This window comes from Centruroides sculpturatus, unplaced genomic scaffold (genome assembly GCF_000671375.1).
Source record: "Centruroides sculpturatus isolate CEXI.00-Female unplaced genomic scaffold, Cexi_2.0 scaffold1412, whole genome shotgun sequence".
Taxonomy (NCBI): Eukaryota; Metazoa; Arthropoda; class Arachnida; order Scorpiones; family Buthidae; genus Centruroides; species Centruroides sculpturatus.
In genome coordinates this window covers 31572-53868 of record NW_019385660.1, presented here as the reverse complement: position 1 = coordinate 53868, position 22297 = coordinate 31572, and the positions used below count along the sequence as shown (strand labels likewise).

At 26.2% G+C, this 22297-nt stretch overlaps 1 protein-coding gene and 1 long non-coding RNA gene across 4 annotated transcripts in view; one reads left to right on the top strand and one right to left on the bottom strand.

Moving 5' to 3' along the window:
* The window catches only part of LOC111640955 (5-aminolevulinate synthase, erythroid-specific, mitochondrial-like), a 33702-nt gene extending 19176 nt beyond the window's left edge, over window positions 1-14526 (top strand). For 2 of the 3 annotated variants that reach the window (XM_023387048.1, XM_023387049.1), the window contains exons 4-12: window positions 752-868; window positions 1277-1499; window positions 1570-1754; window positions 1879-2058; window positions 2494-2658; window positions 10469-10608; window positions 10725-10853; window positions 10957-11181; window positions 14059-14525. In XM_023387048.1, coding sequence (XP_023242816.1) covers window positions 752-868; window positions 1277-1499; window positions 1570-1754; window positions 1879-2058; window positions 2494-2658; window positions 10469-10608; window positions 10725-10853; window positions 10957-11181; window positions 14059-14169 — 1475 coding nt within the window. In that variant the 3' untranslated portion in view covers window positions 14170-14525. Of the gene's footprint in view, window positions 1-751; window positions 869-1276; window positions 1500-1569; window positions 1755-1878; window positions 2059-2493; window positions 2659-10468; window positions 10609-10724; window positions 10854-10956; window positions 11182-14058 lie in introns of all 3 variants that reach the window. The other variant, XM_023387051.1, reaches the window with a different exon arrangement.
* Window positions 1-22297, bottom strand: part of LOC111640960 — an 83106-nt gene that overhangs the window by 34106 nt on the left and 26703 nt on the right. The gene's annotated exons all lie outside the window — the stretch shown is intronic.

Below are 22297 nucleotides of genomic sequence, written 5' to 3'. Positions count from 1 at the left end.
TTATATATTTTTTATAATTAAATTTACATTGGTAGTGTTAATGATATAAAAATAACATATATATTAACAAACCAAAATGCAGTTCTCAATTCTTCTGTCAATTATCATTGACATAGATCCATAAAAAATAAAATTACATTGTAAAATTTAATGAAATGAATATAGAATAAACAAATCCTTGAAATAATTCTTGCTTAAAACCAAATTTCAACAGTATTTAAATAATAATTGATTATGATCGGAGAAAAGATGATCTTAAAGATCTACAAATATATTTCTTATATAAATTTTTTCATTTATATGGAATGATACATATTAAAATTAATTAAAATTTTATAATAATACTTGTTTATATTTTAAATTATAGTCTTAAAATAGAAACTTGATTTTTAGAAACTATATTTTATGTTTGTAAAAATATAAAATTTACATATTTCAGTTTTACAACAAAAGAAATTAATTATTCAAATATTGTTATTATCTGCAAGCTATTTAATATTCATTGAACTTAGACTTTAATGAATCCTATTAATAGTTTAATGTTTTGATGAAAGTCAGTAATGCATAAGCAAGTGAACAGAAAAATTAAGAAAAGATATAATTAAGTCAGATATTATATTATATTGTTTATAATACATTTAATTAGTATTATTATTAAAAGTTAGCATTTATTGTTCATATTTTAAAGCATTTTTTATTATTGGAATTTAACTATAAAATAATATGTAATTTAATTAAAATATTTTAATAGAAAATCCAAGTGAGGATCAAAAATGCCCATTTCTTTCTTCTGTTAAACCAACTATGAAGGCTGCAAGTGATGAAATGCAACATGATATCATAGATCTGACAAAGGAAAAATCTTATGGTAGAGTTTATTTGTGGAAATTAGTTACATTTTAATTTACTTTTTAAAAATTTTATTTATAAATGTTTTTAAACTAATTAATTTAACATTGATATATGAATAAATTATTATTATTAGTATTGAATAATCTCAAATGAAATATATTGATTTAACAATTCTTAAGTCATCAACTGTAAATGATATTGTTATTGTGTTAATAAAAATTTTCTTTTAATTGACAGAAATATTTCTGTACTATAGATTGAATTAATACAGCTTAGTATAGGCATTTTAAATTGTATCAGTTATATATTATTAATAGTTTATTTTCTATTTGTGAATTAATACTTAAATATAATATTTGTATAACAGATTTACTCTATTAAAAAATAGTTTTGATGAGGTTAATGAATTATGATTTTATTTCAGAGGAAAAAAGAGGTCAAACTTTTGATTATGAAGACTTTTTCCTGGAACAAATTGGAAAGAAAAAAAAGGATCATTCATACAGAGTATTTAAAAAAGTTAATCGCTTGGCTGATAACTTTCCTCAGGCATTTGAATTTACTGAAGGATCTCGCCCTATAACAGTGTGGTGTAGCAATGACTATTTGGGAATGAGTAGACACCCTGAAGTTAAAAAAGCTGTTAAGTATGTATATTGATTAAGAAAAATTTATTCTTAAATGAATTATTATGACATTGAAAACTTTTGCTTTAAGGGAAACTATTGAAGCTCATGGAGTTGGTGCTGGAGGAACTCGTAATATATCTGGAAATAGTTTATTTCATGAAAAGCTGGAGAAAGAATTAGCAACATTACATCAAAAGGAAGCTGCACTTCTATTTACATCTTGTTTTGTTGCTAATGATTCAACCTTATTTACATTAGCCAAATCTTTACCAGGTTACTATTATTATTTTTTATTTTTTATGCAGATACTAAAATAAAAGTATTTTTGAATTAATCACTGTATTTAATTATAAAAAAATTAAATTTCATTAAATATAGCTATTAAAATTTTATTTAGGATGTCATATATTTTCTGATGCTGGAAATCATGCATCAATGATACAAGGCATACGAAACAGTGGAGCAATAAAACATATCTTTAAACATAATGATCCTAATCATTTGGAAGAGTTGTTAAAATCTGTTGATATATCTGTTCCTAAAATTGTTGCATTTGAAACTGTTCATTCGATGACAGGTAAGCTTACATTATCATTTATGAAAATGAATATCATTTATTTTCATTGCACTAAATATTAACTTAAAATCAAAGTTTATTCTAGATTATTTGGAACTTACTTTAGTTTGTGACTTTTTACATAGTTAAAAATTTAATTTTATTTATAGTCTATCAAATTTTAGCAAATTATTAAAATAAAGATAACATGTTTTATGAAATTAATTTTTAATTATAAATTATAATGCCTAGTCATATGTAAAGTAAATGACATGTTTTATATTGTGGTTTATGTTAATTAGTTTTAATCTCTTATTTGCATATCTGGATATTAGAAATCTTGATTTTACACATTATCAAGATTTCATATCTTTTTATAATTATTTCCTGTCAACATTGGAATCTGTGATATAAGAATTGATATATTTAATAATGCATGAAATTCCTGCTGTTTAGGTGCTGTTTGTCCCTTAGAAGAACTTTGTGATGTGGCTCATCGTTATGGAGCTTTGACATTTGTTGATGAAGTGCATGCTGTTGGATTATATGGGAAACATGGAGCTGGTATTGGGGAGAGAGATAATGTTTTGCACAAAATGGATATTATATCAGGAACTCTGGGTAATTATGACTTTTTTTCAAATTACATTATAAGTGATTATCAAATATGTTAAAAACTTTAATTGAAAACTATAACTTATTTTATCTGATTTAAAGTATTTGTTGAAAACAAATATTTATATGAAGTATAAAAATTTTTTTTGCAATGTTATGATAGATGTATGTAATACATGCAAATTGTTGATTAAATTTCTTTATTCTAACAATAAAGAAAATAAAATGATTTATTTTAATTCTAAATTTATTGATATGAATAAAAGGGTGTTTTGTTCACAATGTGACAAACATTCTAAATATTATTACAGTAGAGCATTGATTATCCAAAACAATTCAGGACTGGGGTAGTTCAGATAACTGATTTTTCAGATAACTGATCATTTACGAAAAAATATATTAAACACAAAACTGTACTGTACATATTTTGTATAACACGTCTTATAAATACATATCTTACATAAAGTAGTACGTTAAAATAGGCCTACAGTTTAGGTTGGCAGGGAGGAGGAGAATGCTGCAGTGCCAAAGCACTAGTGGAAATTTGAATTCGCTGACTGGAACACTTTTGGTTGACTGGTATTCGGATAATCGATGCCCTACTGTATTGTATTTTTGAAATTTTTAATTAAATTATAAACTTGTTGAAAAAAAGGAAACTCTCTTACTCTTATACAAAAGTTCTTAATATTAAATCCTAAAATATTATTACATTTACATATTTATAATGTTTAAAATTTAGTTCATTCTATTTATATAAAATGAAAAAAAGTAGCATTTATTAAGAAAACTTCTGTTTAATTTTCAAGTAATAAAAATAGATTAATGACATTTTATAGTGTCATATATCAATACACCAAGTAAATAAAATAATTATATCTTATATTCTCATCAAAATTAATAATAATAATAATATGTCAAATTGTCAGGAAATTTTTAAATACAGATATATACATCAGCAGCATATAAGCAAAATAACCGCTTTTTGCTAGCTATATCTTGACCTTGGTCTAGCATAGTACTAGTCACTGTTGTCAGTCAAGTAAGACATAATCATTGTAATTATAATTATGTGAGCAATCAGTCAAATAATAAATTTTTATGAATAGAATTTTTGTTAAATATATTTTTAATACATAAGTTTAAAAAACTGTTTATCAATGAAAGCAAATAAATCTTATCTGTTTTTTGCTCTAAAGAATACAAGATGTTGAAAAGAAATGTGCTTTGTTTAGTTTTCTAACATTTAAAATGAATTTTCAAATAAATAATATGACTAAAATAATTATTTAAATAAAATATATTTTTTTAAATAATATGATTATGTTGATCCACATTATTTTAAACGCAATTTAAAAACAAGAGTAATATTAGTAATGCTATAATAATTTTCTGAGATGCACAATTCTGTATCAAATAAATTAAAAAAAAAATTGAATTTTACTGTATTTTTTATATGAGATGTGACTATTAAATAACAAGACTGAGACAATTAAAATACTTTATTTTGAGAATTATAACTTTTGTCTTCTGTAATACACTTCTTTCATTGCAATTACATATCACTGCATTTTCATCTGGCATTCTTTTGAAGCAGCCTTGCATCTATTCTTTAATTACTCTTCAGTTAATGCCTTCAGTAGGTTTGCCACTTTATTTTATCTGCTGTATCAATTTGAATATTCTCTTTAGTAGGTTTTTCATTTCTAATAATAATAAAATATTTTATGAAGCTAAACCAGTCATGTGAGATGGGCTAGTTTAGCTTCATTGAAGTTATGCATTGCACTTATGATAGTTGCAAATGCCTTCCTATCATGATTTTTGATTGTTTTTGATTGGCAAGAGGTCTAACCTGGCTAACTATAGAAAGATATAAACTTCATGGAGACATTGCTCAGAATTTCTCACCATGTCTTTTCCCTATGTCTTCATGTCTTCTCACCATGTAAATTTCCCTGGAAAGTGTAACATCACAATCAATACAATTGGCTGCAGAATGTTTTCAATGTACTGGCATGTTGTCAGACAACGTTGTAGTAATACTAGTGGAGTTCTGCTGTCATAGGAAATGGCTTTTCAAAATGTAAGTAACCCCCTTGAAATTTTTATATACAAGGTTTAATCAAAAAATCAACTTTTTTAATTATAAATTGTTCCATGTAAAAATTGGAAACCTTCAAAATAATTCCCTGCTATCAAAAAAATATCAAAAAGAAGGAAAACACGAGATGGTGTGTTGTATCAACATCCACAACTTTTCCACTAAAGCAAGAATCCAAACAAAATGACAAACTTTTCCAGTAAAGTTGGAGTGTTTCAAAATTTTAAACAAAATTTTACACAAGCATCACTCTTCAATCAATTCCAACTTAAAAATTGCCAGATCAAAGAAAATCAAATTACTGAAATTACTATAAGTCTTGAAATGAAAAATATTTTGATACAAACTCAATGGCAGTCAGTCTACAACTGATGATAACAGTGTCACAAGTTAATTCCTCTTTTACTTACTAATTAAAAAGCTACATGCATAGTCCATGTATTTTTGATCAAACTTCATGCTCTGAAAAATTTATAGTTTTGTCTGAAATAACAAAATAATAAACAAAACATTTTATCTTGCCAAATAATTCAATATTGAGATTTATAGGTTAGATATTTGTTGACAATACCTTTGTTGAAAATCATATAAATCAATCAAAAATTCATGAATATTTTCTTTTTTTATTATGTCAAACACCTTCATATCATAAGAGAAACAAATGTTTGAAAGTATAATAGAAACAATCTTAATGTAATTTTAAATTTAATTGTCTTCAAATATTTCAACAATATTAAAAACAATCATTTTTAAACATTTTACAACAGATTGAGTCATTGCAAACAAAAATAGTTTAAGTCCATTTAAAAAAAATCAAGTTAATTCATTAAACATTACTTACAATTCTGTGTGATCTTTTTATTTTTAAATAATTTGCAGTCAAGATCTTCAAAATTGTCATAAATTTGCTAATAGATAATTATCAGTTACCAATATTTTTGAACAATACCTATGCCAAACTTTTAAATATCTTGATTTAATAAATAGACTTAAACCACTTTCATATGCAACAGCTCAATTTATCAAAAAGTATTATTTCAGATTCTTGACATTACATTTTTAACTTAATTAAAATGGTTTCCTTTGAAAAAAGTTTTATTGCCTTACAGTGAAAATACGACTTTCACTTCATTCTATTCTAATTGACATTTTTCATATAATATTAGCTATGTTTTGTAAATCATTTTGAATTCAGTTTTTTAGAGGAATAATATATACATTTTCACCTTCATATATTTCCTATTGGTCTCATCTGTACTGTCAAAAGGAGGAGTTCTAAAATTGCTTAAAAATTTTCATGTAATTTTAAATTTAAATATATCTGAACATTTTATTTTATTTTCAAATGGTTTGTTTCTAATATGATTTGAATAAGTTTGAGTAATAAAAGTGAGATTATTTATCAATTTTTTTATTTTTTCATATAATTTTTAGCAAGTGTATTGAAAACTCTGTGAATTTCAATACTGAAATAATGGAATTTTATAGTTAAGATGGTTGAAAAATTTACAAAAAAAAAAAAAAAGTTTGATATTTGAATTAGGCATTTTCAGTCATTAAATTTAAAAACTGTTGTTGTTATTAGTATAATAATAATAATAATTAATAATATATCAGAATGTTAAATATTGGTTAGTTTTCTAAAGATGAAAATATGTTTTTAAAAAATCATTGGAATGGAATAAGAATTATGACATCAAATTATTAATTATATTTATATAATCTCATCTATAGAAATCTTTTATTTTTTTAATAATTTTTCTTTAATATTGATTTTCATAAAAATCTTATTATTCAACAAATCAGTATAATAAAATCTCATAATTGTTTTTAAATTGAATGTCACTTATTTTTGTTATGGTATGTGGAATAATATAGCTGAAAAGTCATTCAACAATAACTGTTTGTCTAACATTATTTAAATCAATTATAACTTTAATAGAAATTCAAAAAGCATAGAGGACTTGTCATATGAAACTAATGACAATAATTTTACAGAAATATTAAATATATTTTCTGCTATGTGAATTTAATTCTTTTAAAATATTTTATTTAATTATCAGTATATACAAAAATTGATTATAAAATATAATTCTATTGCATATTTATTGTTAATTGAGTCAATAATCATAAAGGATCATCAATAAATTAAATTTATTACGATAATTTCCTTTTCATTTATTTCCTTTTACAGAAATTTGTTTTATTCTAAATATACTTTCATTTTACAAAAAGAATGTTTTATCATATCCTGCAATTCTTTGAATAATGCAATACATTGCAATTTTTTGTAATGTACTTTTTAGAATATAATAATGCTTTTTCTTAAGTTTTTCTACAGTTAATGAAATCATGTTGCATGATTTAGTAGTGCAAGTAGATATTTTTATTAACTTTTAATCAAGTTGTTTGGGCAAGTATAGATCTACAATTTGAAAAAAATTGTAGATTTATAAATTCCTCACTGTCATCCATCTGTCCTTCCTTCATATTGAGTACAGTGTTAGATAGATGAAAGTTGAGACCAGATATGGAAAGCTTAGGGGTAAGAGGACCCAATTAACTATATATGAAGTTCTGCTTTGGGCTAGAAGTCATGTTATTTCAGTTCAGAAATTTTTTCCTGAATGGAGTTAGATACATGACTGGCAAGACTTCATTTTTATTACTAGTAGTCTGTATTAAAAAACAAACAAGATAACCTATATTTGCATTTTGTATTGAAGGAAAGGTCATATTTAACATTTAAAAATTTTTTTTATTTAAAGAAATACTCTCTTTATGAAACAAAATAAAGCCACCATAGTCTTGTGCACTCTGGATCATTCAAAAATTTCATGTACTATTTGAGAACAGCTTGGACCAGTATTCAATTTTTAGACAGACTTGTTTCAATGTTCTTTTTGATTTGTCCGTATTTATTTCCAAAAGATATGATTGCTTTTGTTTAATAAATATAAATGCAAAAATTAAAATGTATGTAAAAAATTTCTTGCTTTCATTTTATCATTTGTTATATTTTTGTGGGCAAACAAAAGGATTTACTCTCCACACAGACAGAACTGTTGTGAAATTAAAACAAACTAATCATTGATGGTGAGGGTTAAGTCTGAAATTTGGACCTTTGACAGCTTTTTGATGCTCATATTGACTGGATGCAAGTGAGAGTAGGATGTCTAACATTTCATTTCTATTTGCAACTACCAGTCATTTGTCCTGTAGTGTATGCACCACAATCATACCAAGAATCTTCAATCTACAAGTGCCAATATGGTGAAGCTACTCATATATGACTGGAAGAGTACTGTACAAGCACATTGCTAAATACAACAGCTGCATTAATAACAAGGCCCAAATTAATATCTGGGCAATCTTTTTGAGTTCCTTGTGTGAGAACTTTTAGACAGGCCAAGAAAATATATGCAATGTACAACAATGTTTAGAAAGTCAGCTCAAAAATCTTATGAGGTAACAAATTCTACATTCAGAACATGCTTGCCCTGTGACACCAAGTTGAACTAATCATGTGCAATAATGATAAACTCAAATTTGATGAAAAGAGTCATTGAGGACTTACTTAATGCCTCATTGCCACTGCTGTTACCACAGTGGTTGCTTTTATTACTATTTGTTGTTGAATAAAGTCTAATAGATACTGCAGAGTTAACCACCCACAAATATTCCACTGTCTTCCAAACACAGCAGTTTTGAATCTAAATATGAAAAATGGCTATATGGTAATGTTTATATGAGAGATAATTCAGTTAGAGTTGCAGGAATGCTTGAATAACATGCACAGTTGACCTGAGACTGATTTTGTCAGTCATGGCATAGTCAGAAACACCTTGTCAAACAGCAGTAGACTTATTGAGAGAGCCTATGATAATAGCTGACTACACAATTATGCTAGAAGGAGACACACAGATGTTTGGTACACGTCTGATCACATTCTGATCTATTTCTGACTCTTATTATTAGGATTGACTCGTTCAGTTGAAGACCCAAGGAATCACAGTTACTATCGAATGTCTCTACATTGACTGTAAGTGACACTTCTTGCATTTTCTTCTACCTTTGTACCTGTTGTCCATCATTCTGTCTCAGGAGTAATTGATAGCTGCCATCTAATTTTGGAATAAGAATTAGTTGTTCTTTCTGACTAGTACCTCTGACAATGGAAATGTCTGATGAGAAATTGTGCACATCCTCCACATGAAGCTTTATATTTGTACTTGTAATTGGACTTTGATGTCACCAGTGAGGACAACATAAGGGAGAGTAAATTTAATCATAAACATGTACACTCTGGATCATTCAAAAATTCCATTTGATGTTTGAGAACAGACAACATTTGGTTTCTGGATTGAAAACTCTCAAAAGCTGTGATCTTTGTTTAATTTAATTTTTGAGTTTATCTTTATTAAATTCAACTGTGTATGAAGAAACCACTTTATTTGTTGTTTTTTCATTATTTTTGATGATATTAATTATTATTTTCCAAAAAAAAAATGATTCAGAAAATATTTTTTTTCAGCTAGTTAATTGGAAAATTAATGCTTCTTATTCGATAGTTTAAATATTAATTGTTTCTTCAGTACCAATTCCAGCTTTCAGGTAATAAGGTTTTTTCTGCTGAATTACTACAATCATTAAATGATTAATATTGGTTTCAAGATAGAATGCATCTGGATCAGGAATATAATTAGTTGGACATGTTTTTTTCCATGGACTATGTATGTATCATTACTTGTTTAATTTAAATTATAAGATTAAATCTCTAGTGATACAACTTTGATTAAAAGCAATCAAGCACATTTGATTAAATAATTATACCATTTAAAAAATGGTAAAAGATTAAATATTACAGAAAATATCAAATGTTTTTTGCAGTTTAGTAATTGAAAATATTAATAATCGTCTATTTATTTCATATGAACCTCATAAACATTTAAAGGAATGATTCTTTTACATGTTCATCTTTTTTTAAATGGTATAATTATTTAATCAAAGTTGACAAAATCTGCAATGAAAACTGGGCACTATTGCAAATTTTTCATTGCAAATTTTCAATAGTTCTATGGAATCCTTATAATTGATATCAATTAACATTATATCTAGTGAATCAAAAACTAAAAAATAATGTGATTTATTTATTTATTCTATTCAGATAAGAGGAATAATGTCTGGAGGAATCTTCGTCTGGCACACTCGTTTTCCCGCGCTTTTAGTCGNATACTATTTTTTCATGTGTTATTTTAAAATTGAATAGGAAGCAATAGTTACTAGTAATATAGAATACAATGATTACTTCAAAAAGTTTAAAAATTTTTATTTTAAATATTGTTCACAGTATAGTCTGTTTATTATAATAATTTTGAGATTCATCTTACTGATAGCAACCATGATTACAATAAATGAATTCTGTTGTATTAACAATTAAATTATTTTTTAATTCATCATTCCATTTCCAGGTTTTAGATTTATCATCATTTTTTTTCGTTTTAAAATTTGTAAAGAATAAAAAAGTTTCAGTATTCAATATCAACAATGCTGACTTTTTTAATACAAAATATTTAGTAATGCTACATAACAATTAATATAACGAAATGTATTAAATTAACTTGTCAAATTTTAAAAAAATTTGTATCATTTACTTGATTTATACATATTAATTTAATTAAAAATATGAATATTATTTTAATTTGAATTCAGGTAAAGCATTTGGTGGCATTGGAGGATATATCGCTAGTAGTTCAGTATTAGTAGACACTATAAGAAGTTATGCAGCAGGATTTATATTTACTACTTCCCTTCCACCTGCTGTTTTACAAGGATCTTTAACTTCTATTCGGGTGAGAATTAAATTTAACATTACTTTTTTTAATGTTTACCGCATATATCAAATAATTTTATTATTCAAATGTTAATAAAATTAGAATATTAAACTCTAAAATCTTGTTTCATTAAGATTTTAAAAAGTGAAGAAGGTCGAGCATTAAGAGCTAAACATCAAGATAATGTGAAATATTTAAGACAAGAACTGATGCGAGTTGGTATTCCAGTTGTACATTGCCCAAGTCATATAATTCCAGTTCATGTAAGTTATAATTATTTAAGTTTGTTTTGAATAGATTTCAAACTGATTTCAGGTTTTAACATGATATGAGCTAAAAAAGTTTTTTTAAATAAATTATATACAGGTAGGTGATCCTTGGTTCTGTACTCAAATATCTAATGAATTGATAACAAAATTTGGGCACTATGTTCAAGCAATTAATTATCCAACTGTACCACAAGGAGAGGAAAAATTAAGAATTGCTCCAACACCATTCCATACTAAAGAAATGATGAATAAATTTGTTGAAGATCTTGTGAAAGTTTGGGAAATAGCTGGATTAAAATTAAGAGAAGATATGTGTAATAAGGTAATTTATAAAATTATATAATATTAATTCTTACAAAAATTTCATAAATTCAAAAATCTGCAATCATTTCTTAGTGATTGTCAATAAATATTAATATTTTTATCTGAATTAAAAAAAATTCCAGCAATGAGTTGTGTAACTTTCCCAGCAAAAAAGTTAAAAGTCTGTGGGGTGAGATTTTTTATTAAAAACACTTTTTATATTTTATCATTTGCTTCTTGTCCCTCACATAAGCTTATGATGTGAGGGACAAGAACATGTGATTTAACATGTCCATGAAGACTTATTATATTAGGATTTATTATATCAAAGAAAAAGATGAGTCATACATACTAGAGGCTAACACTCATATCACAGAAATTTATTATAACAATTTTCTAAATGCTAACAATTCTGCATTTCAGACCACAGCCCCTCATCAGTAGAAGGTTACAAAAACAACCTAAAAGATATTTAAAACCGTTTTTTACTATTACAATATATTTTTTAAACATAGTTGTTACAAACTAGTATTACTGCTTACCTAAATATTGCATCCCATAACACAGGCATTCAGATCGCTTTCTTCGTAATTGGCACTTATAATATGCTAACTTGATCTTTCAATTTACACATTTACATATTTAACCTTACTAAACTGTGAAACTCATTAAAACACTTAATTCAAACCAACATGCCTTCCTCTACAGTATGCAGATTTATAGTTATGATAGTTATGTGCATCTATGCCATCTATGTTAAGTACAGAGTGCCACAATCTATCCAGAATTCTTTCTAAACTATCATTCATTTTTTCATCTTTTATTGCTAATATTTCCAAATGTTCAAATAGTTGTCTTTTATAATAATTCTTTTCATTTTTTACTATTTTAACAGTCTCCATATCAATTTCACAATCATTTGTATTAGTGTTTTACAACAACTGAGTTAACATAATGATATTTATTGATCTAATCTCAGATATTCTTGTCCCTAATTTTCTTTTTGTCTCTCTTTTTTCTTTTTGTCTCTCTAATATTTATATCTATCTTTACTATTACATTCAAAGGAATGTACTGTACAACATGAGTTTTAAACATAACAGTTTATCTAGTCTGTTTTTTGGTTCTGGAAAATATAATATAATACTTTCATTTTTCACTATACTTTTTATTGTTTCTGAACGTAAGGCAGCTTTATAAATCTAACATTATTCTTACCTATTTTTTTTTGCATTAAGCGATTTTTTAATATTATTTTTGAGTAATTATTTAATAAAAACATATTAATTACCAATTTAATTTCCTGTTGCACATATTTTGTCATTCTATTTTTGATTTTATTTACGTACATTTCAAAAACATTCCTTTTCATAAACTTCAGAACATACAATAATCAACCACTTTTGATACAACTATGGGCTTTCAATATGTTTGAAATGCCAGCTGTTCCCATTTTTTAAATATTTTAATATCCAAATACTCCAAACTCCAATTTTTTTTTTCTTTTTCAATTTCAAACTTTGTGTGATTGTTTATTTTATTAATTTTATCTAAAATTTGTTTTTCATTAAAAAACACAATACAATCATCCATATATGTATTAAAAAATAAAAATCCCATTTATTCTACTGATTTATAAATCAATTAATTTCATTATCAGTTCTAATATTGGTCCTATACATGAACCCATTGGTATACCTGTTGTCTGGGTATAAAATTTATTATCATAATGAAAGTAATTCTTTTTAATTACAAATATGCTTAAATCAATTAACCAATGATCATATTTAGGAGCTGTAAATCTTCCAAGCATACAGATTGAAAACCTTAAGAAATGAGAACATAGATTGAAAACTTTGTTTTCAATCTGTATGTTCTCATTTAGTTTTTTTTTTAATCCATATAAAATATAACTTATGATGTCTATTAACAATCTGTAATTAACTAAACTTTTTATATTATTAATTATTATACCTTGTAAAATCACAAAAAACTTAATTTGGAGCATAGAGATGAGTTTTATATAAAAAAAATTATTTCTTATTAGAATTTACAATTTTTATTAAGTCTGACCTCACTCAAGATATGACACAAGACCTTCCTCTATCTCCCCACCTCCTTGACATTTAACCACCAAAACTTAAAAGCATCACTCCCCTAATACACAAATTTCCAGCAAAATTTCAAAAATTTTCTACAAAACACGTAGGAGTTTAGCTTCAAAGTAGGCGAATAAAAATTTTCTTCCCCCATATACACACATACACATCCATATATACAGATTAAAAACGCCCAGATTTTTTTTTTTGCATTTCCTGATATGTCAAGATCCTGAGTCCAAAAATGTAAACATCTGAGAGAGGTCATTTTTTAGCCAATTTCCACACTTTCCCTCTGTTATATTTAACAGTTGGAAACTAATATATGACTTTATTCTAATATATTTTTGTCTGATAAATGCAAATATGATAATTTATCCAAATTCATTTTCACAGTATGTTGTAGAATTAAATTATTCTGAACAGTTAAAACAGGGAATTATAAAGGAAATTGAGATGAATTTTCTAGAAAGATACAAATATGATACAGGGCAAATATGTCTTATTGTATGTCTTGTGTCATATTACATATTAATACACAATAATTTTATAGAAAAAATAGTAATGTCTTTTGTTTATCTCAAAATAATAAAATAGTACTTTCTGTTTAATATTTATATAATCAAATAGAAGGAATATGAAATAAAAATATAACTACAGGTGTTTATAATATTAATATTTGATTTTTATAATCAAATATTAATATTATAAACACCTGTAGTTATATTATAATATTTTTATTATATGTTAAAATTTTTATGTATTCAATATTAACTTGTAGATTTTAATATTTTCAGGAATGTCAATATTGTAAACAACCTCTGATTTTTGAAAAGATGGAATCTCGCATACTACCTCCTTGTGGTGGTGCTCGTGCAGAATGTCCACAAATTTTAGCAGTATCTTAAATAAAAGATTACAATTGATTTTAATGTTCGCTTCCAACTTTTTGCAAAATTGCTTCCAGTATGTAAATTATATAAAGAAATTTACTATAAATGCAAAGCACAAGATATATCTGTAATACATATTGTGAAGGGTATTTAACAAATTAGAACAAAGTTAACTGTTAATTAATCAAAACAGGAAAATTATTGTTATTTTAGCTCTGCAGTATTATTTTTATATTTTACTTATGTACAAATATGTACAAAATAAATATTAGATGATGCAATCAAATATTGTTGTATGGTTATTTAAAATTATGCATTACAAAAAATTAAGTATTTTTGTAACAAATTCTCATTGTTTAAAGCATTTTGCAAAAAAGATTTTTTAAGACATAAAATGTAAAAATTAAAATTGAGTTTTTGTCTATGTTGCAAATAATTGTGAGTTATATTTTCTCTATCTTTAATATAAACTTTGACATAACTATCCTTTTAAAATGACTTAAATTTTCATTTTTATTGATATAATTAAGTAATTCTAATACACTATTAATAAACTACAGTATAATGAACAAAATAATCAGGTTAAATAAAAGTCCTTGTAAAATATTTATAAAATATTTATTTACTTTTATATAATGATTTTGTTAAGAATTGATTTAATATTTAAATTAATTTTGTCCTCTTGTAGTAAATGCCATACTCAAAAGTTTCTTTTAATCCCATGAGAAAAATTCTGTTGTTAAATTCAAGACTATTCTCAATTATTTTGTCATTCTTTCTGAGAATAAATTAAAAATGAAAATTATGACATTATGGTAACATAGATAATACAAGTATTATATTTGTTATCAGTTTAATTTTACAAACATAATTTTCAATAAATTTTCCATTAACTGAAACTAGAAATAATAAAGAAAATTGATTTACATTTAAAACTCCAGATGGAGCCAAGAAGCTTTACTTTTATACATTAGCTGGGGTTTTTTTTTTTTAATATTTGAAATAGATCCACACTTTAAAATCACTCGCTTTATGACTGATATAATTTCTGCTATGATCTTATAATATATAGTATTTGAATTTTTAAAGATATTACAAATAGAAGTTAGATGTTTTCTTTGCATCCTTCACAATCACAAGAACACAATTAACATTAGCAGAGTTGACCTTTTCTTTGAGCCTCTTCTCTGCCTACGAATATGTAAATTTAATCAATTTACATATTCGTAGGCAGAGAAAACCCTCAAAGAAAAGGTCAACTCTGCCAATGCTAATTGTGTGCCTGTGGTTGTGAAGAATGGAAAAAAATATCAAATCTTTATTTGTATTTAATCTTCAATTTATAACATTTTAAATATATATTTCATCTTGTATTTTTATATTTTTACAAGCATTAAGTATTATATTTTTTTTAATGGCCATGTCTACATGGTATTGTTTAGTACAATACACTATTATTTCTAGGAATGTGGCCTCAATTTATGATACTGAGCCTACGGGTTGGATGTACGATTCTAGGAACTAATTAAATCGTAATTAGACCTATCTTTCTAATTGACTTTTAACTAAACAATAATTCTCATTTTATATACTGTAATATATTTTTGAAATTAAAAAAATAAGCAATTGTTTATTTTCGATTAATTTAATAAATTTATGAAACACCCTATAAGACACAGCTTTTGTCTAAAAAAAACTAAATGAATCGCCATGTCTTATATGTGAAATCGCAATCTCCCATAGACTAATGAATTAATGCTTCACTAAGTTATAGATCATCTCTACCTAATCCAAACTGCGAATAAAAATGTTATTGTTTAATTAAATACATTATTATTATTATTTTTACTATAGCTAAACAGCTTTTGCATGTATTCATGTAGAATATTTTAATGGTCAATTTTAATTATAAATGGCTTCTTTCAAACTCACCTTGTTTTCTAATAGATATAAGTTTGCATTCTAATTTTACTTTTTTTTTTTTTTTTACCAGAATACAGTAAAAAAAAATTTGGAACCGAGTGCCAAATGTGTGGATGGCTTAATAAAATTGTAAAATTTTGTAAGTCATTTGTTGTTTTAGGTCATCTAACTTTATTTTTCTTGCTTTTTACTTTCATTTTGTTCTATTTAGAAAATTTTCTAAGAAGAAAGATTGTGAATTTCATTAAGAAAAAATTTAATTAAATGATTTTCTAAGATTTAAAAATAAATTCGACATTTTATTAGTTTATGGTTTTAAAATTGGATTCTAAAAATTTATGAACAATTGAAAAGTATTAAAAATTATAATTTACCGGTAATGTGTGCTTTATTTTTTGGAATAATCTTTACCAAAAATGTCATGCACTTAAAAATATTTCTAAAGTATATAGCCTATATATATAAATTTCACTGTATTTTATCGTGTAATATGACAAAATCTATTGTAAACTTAACGGATAAATTCAAGTAAATATAGTCGACCCCCTTATAACACTGTCGATAATTCCGTTTTATATGAATTCCATGTTGTATGAGTCACTTAGATTTTACAAATACGTGAGCCGTTCACAGCCTGGCACACGTATTTGTAAAATCTAAGTGACTCGTACAACATGGAATTCATATAAAACGAAATTATCTACAGTGTTATAGAGGGGTCGACTGTATGTCGATTTACAATTTTTACAACAACAATAATAATAATAATAATATGATATTAATATCAACAAGAGTTAATTATAATAAACTCATATGGAAGATCTTTCGTAAAAAGTGCATATTTTAAAGAAAGTTTACTTAATTTACTTAGTAATTTAGCAATCGAGATTATTGAAGCTTTATCATTCAGGTGTTCATATTAAAATGAAATGAGGACATTCGAATTATGCTTAACACATTTTTCGCCTACATTCTAAGACCCATTTTCTTACTTAACTTTTATTTAATTTTTTAAAAATAAAAATAACGGCAGTCATTTTTAATACTTTATCGTAAATTTCTTAAATATTTGTAGCTATCAATAACATCGTTTTTAAAGCTTAGACTATAGCGGTGCAAATTTTATATGGGATATAATGGGTATATAAAAATAGCGAAGAATAACAATGTAATGTATTTATTAATTTCCATTTTACTTTAACAATTCGATTGGATTTGGGCTTAACGAAAATTAACAATAAAAAGAGTGAAAAGTATCTTCCAAAATAAGTGAAAAGACCTCTCTGCGAAGAAACCGATTAATTGTTATCGAAATAGAGCTTTTGTCGGAAAATCATTGACACTAATTGTGATATTCGCGGCTTAACAGTGTTCAAAATACTTAAATTTAGAAAGATCGTAGTCTAAACTTACAACCAGCGGCGGCCTTATCCATTGCGAGGCTCTGGGCGGCAGATCTTTGCGANTGAAAACGGGTAAGGTTGACTGTAACGTAATAATCTTTATCTTAGTTATCGTTACTTTTGCCGGAGCAACGCCGGGCCCACATGCTAGTTATTAGATATTACTATAGATTTCACCATATAATACAGAAATATAAAGATATTATGATTATATGTATTATGATGAAATATTTTTAGTAAAATACATCTGATAATTTTTAATCGTCAAACTAGATACCTATCATCAAGTATAACTATTATAAAAACTTTGGTATCAATTCAAATATTCATTTTCACACATGTTAACAACAAAGTACAAAAAGATAGGCGAGCAACAAGCATACGCAGTGCCGGATTAAGCCTCTACCGTACCCCAGACAAAATTTAAATTGGGGCCTGATTTAAATAAGTTGCTTCTAAAGAAATCTTATATAATGTCACTTAAAATTTTTTATTAATAATAGAGAATAAAAACACTAATACAATAATAATTGTATAATAAAAGTTTTTCTGTTATAACGAAAAATATATAATTATATTCATTAATCAACCTTTAAAAAGCCGGGTCCCTCCAAATTATGGGCCCTTTATCTTACTTGCTTATTGGTTAATACACTGAAATATAAATTAATAATTTATAATATTATTTCGAACTCTTATTCGTTCGAGGAAAAAAACCATGTCTACTCTAGCAAAAAATGAAATTATATTCCACTAAGTGGGAAATAGGGTACTTATATGCTTTTAATACTTGAAAAAATTAAATGACTCCAAAAAATTTGGTAATTTTATTTAATACACACTTTATTCTAATGAGTTAATTAAATAATTTTAGCATTTTATTAATCTATGAGTGTTTCTTCTTACGTAATGAAATCATTTTATAAATTTAGTAATTTGAAATGTTTTGACATGTAATAAACGAACATTAAACAAATATTTTATTATTCATTAAATACAGAAATGTATTTTCTATTCATTAAGACTTAAACATTCACTATTTTATTCAAGTTAAATTTCAATTTAAGCAAACATTACATCTTTCATTTTAAATATTTTTCTTCCTTATCATATTTCTCAAAATAGTAAAGTCTGGACCACTGAATGGCAGCTAAGTGGAAAAAACAGGAAAAGAGAAAACTCGAGATAAGAAGAAAAAGTAAGCAAAAGCGGTTAGAAAACAAAATACATTTAGCAGTTTATAATAGATTGTTGATGATTCTGAAAACTGGTTTTTCTTTTTACACCAATAAACTAATAAGAAAATACAACTTGAACAGGATACTTTTTATTTGGAAACTCTATAAACAAACAAATCTCAATAGTTATGTTAAATTTTTGAATATAATTCCTATTCAAATATGTATAATTTGTAGCAATTAAATGTTAAAGAATATTACACCAAATATTTTATAAATTTTTCTACAGAAGTTCGAATTGTCATATTAGCTTAAAGCATAAATTCTTACAAATATAAACTTTTCTTNTTTTCTACTTGGTTGTTGCGCGAGGCCCCGGGCGATTGCCCTGCTCGCCACCCCCTAAGGCCGCCACTGCTTACAACAAAATCGCTACAAATGAAGCAAAACCCAAAAGAAAAAACACTTGAAATAAATCGATTTTAATTGCACGAACTGAAAATCGAACCGCTAGCAACAAATCAGAGTTTTATAGTTGAGTCGACACAAAATTGAATGGTAAAGTTTGGATTTTTCATCGAAATTTCGTGATTTTTGCGAATCATTCCTTGCATATACATTAACTTTAACATGAATATGAATGCAAAATTCTAATATTCTCGTATTTTGTGATGACCATCTTGTATAAAGATGAATATAAATTTCGATTTTAACATAACCTTTAGAACCAAAAAAAGAATAGACTTCAAGTAAAGTAACACCACTTTTATCTACCTTGTTGTAATAATTACTATGATCTCTTAATAAACTTAAACTTTTGTTAAATTAATGTGTTCGAATTTTATAGGAAGCGAGTATCGCTCTGAAATATATGAGAGATAATGAGACCTATCGAATGACTCAACATCCCTCTTAAGAATAATTTATTTTTATACTTATCTAGAATGAAGTTTATAATTTATCCTGTGTTAAGCTATGTGTTAGACAAAAAAGAAGAAATACACTGCTAAATCGAGTCGTAGCACAAGTTGCTCTCTGGCTTCATTTATTTCTTTGTAACTTGGAGCCATTTGGTAGCGTACTTTAACAATACCTAGTATTGTTAAAGTAAATTGTCCAGTTGTTTGTTTTATTGAAATTGGAAAATAAATATCTCTGCAGAAAACTGGATACTTATTATTTGATAGGCATAAACTTTATTTTATCTTTATATTCTTTCCTCGCGTGTTATATATACAATTCTGTATTGTTGATGTGTAAAAATACGCCTGTCTTCTTAGCAATGTGACTTATTTGTTGATCCTGCGCGATTTGCATGCCTTCCATTTGAAACTATAAATATCCATCTTTACGATTTTTGTTTTTTTTTTCAGCAGTGGCGCCTTATCCTAGGGACAAAATAAAAAGCAACTGGAAAGCTCCAAACCAATCTTTTATAAAAAAGTATTTTTCCCAAAAACATCTCTCGTAGAAAAATGTCTGAAATCAACACTGTACATGTACCCCCTAATTCAAATTCGTCTGGGCCCCGTAAGCTATAACGCGCCAATGTTTCTAATGTATTTTGTAGTGTAGAATGCGAAAATGGCCTAGAAAATTCTTTATCGCGCAACAATTATTCATATTTTTTCAATTTTTCAGAAGAAAACGTAAATTACATGAATAATATGTGTCGATTTTAAGGTTATCGCATTACTTCGGGGATTACAAGGAGTATTTACGAAAAACTGCTGCTTTACGCGTCTATGGAACAGTTTGAAAACAAACAAACATTATGATGATAGAGATTTGGGAAAGAGGAAAGAAAACATACCTAGAGAAAGAAATGTAAAATGTGTGTCGCTGATAGACCCAAAAAAGATTCTTCTCCCCCTTCAAATTAAACTTGGATTAATGAAAAACTTCGTGAAGGCCTTGGAAAACGATGGAAGCGAATTCTTTTACCTTCAAGAAGTTTTCCCGAATCTGACAATAGCAAAATTAATTTAAAATTGACCAATTTCATCAGAAAAAAACGTTTTACTTAAAGTTTTAATGTCCGTGCTTTAACATTAATAATACTCCAAATTTAGGTAATCATCAGATTAAAAAATATAACGAATTAAAGTTATATTCAAATGTAAAAAACATATATAAGGATCAATAATGTTTCCAAACATTATGGGAAAGATGCCAATACTTCAGCTTTTATTCATGCACCATATTTGTTTTATTTATAGTACGTATTCTTGGCAGTTTCTGTCAAGTGTCTCGTTAATGTTTGAAATAGCAGTGTCAACGAAGACGATTGTTTTGAATACTTCTGTCAACCGTACAGAAATGTTTATCTATTGTGTTGCGTTGTTGAGTCTGTGAATTAGATTGTTCCTTAAAACGATCTATGTAGATCTACATTGATTTCTAGAAAACTATTCTGTTTTTAATATGCAAGAAGCTAAATAAAATCCTTCTATGTAATTATTATAAAAATGATTATTAAAAATTAATCACAATATCAGAAAACGAATAGCAAATCTCCAGTGACTTAGCTAGGTCTTTTTGTACTCTTAGGCACGAAATTATTATAAACCTCCATATATTTATTACAAGTAGAGTAATTACAATTTTGTTAGAAAAAGGCCAAATTACCTTAATAATAAATACATAATTATATAAAGAATGCTTATACTGTATTAACTTATGCATTACAGTTTTACAAGCATAAAACAAACAAAACTAACACTACAATAATTTATAAATTAAGGATGAATTATTTATTGTGACATCTTCACAATGCCGTACTGTAATTTTTAATCATATTTTTAATTTATTTACTTTAAAATATATTCTCTCGTTCGTGACTTTCCCCTGTACTATACGTCATACTTCTACTAACAATAGAGTCGTGGCATGATTAAAGAAGGACAGACGAAAGACAGTAGAAATTTATAGGTCTACAATTTTTTTTTTCAAATTGCAACCTAAAAAAACTGCTCTCTACTATCGAATAGAAAATCTCATGCTAATTCGCCCTATTGTCTTTTATTTCTTCACTAGCAAATGAACCCGGCGTTGCTCCGGCAAACGATTTATATTCATCAAAAGTCTGTCCCGTGTCTATATAACTTCTGAAACAATTATTTTCCCACATTGCTTTAAGCAGAACTATGCAAATGACGAGGGCAAACATGATGGAAAGACTGACACATCATGTTAGTCTATGTATACACTTGTGATTAAATCTCGAGATTATTCACAAATCTTTCATTTGAGTAATCAGTCTCAGAAAATGCAATACTGTATTTTTTAAATATAAATGGTATTTTGTTTCCGGTTAGTGGTGTGATAAAATTACGTAGTCAAAACAATTCGTCTACGGAAACGATTGTCGAAGCGACTTTTGTCGCATAGTGTGAACTGGTCTTTACTGTGAGACATTTTGACAGATATTCAGTTGTTTAATCCGCGATTTATGTCCACGAATCATCAGTTTTCTATTAATTCCGTACGAATGATTTTAAAATATTATAAATTTGTAGTACGAAAGATAAAATCCGAATTAATCTTTTAAAAACGTATTTGTCCTCTCTACTTATTTTTGTTACTCGAAGCTTTTAATATTTTGTTTCATATTATTATGGCAAATAGTCTTTATTACAA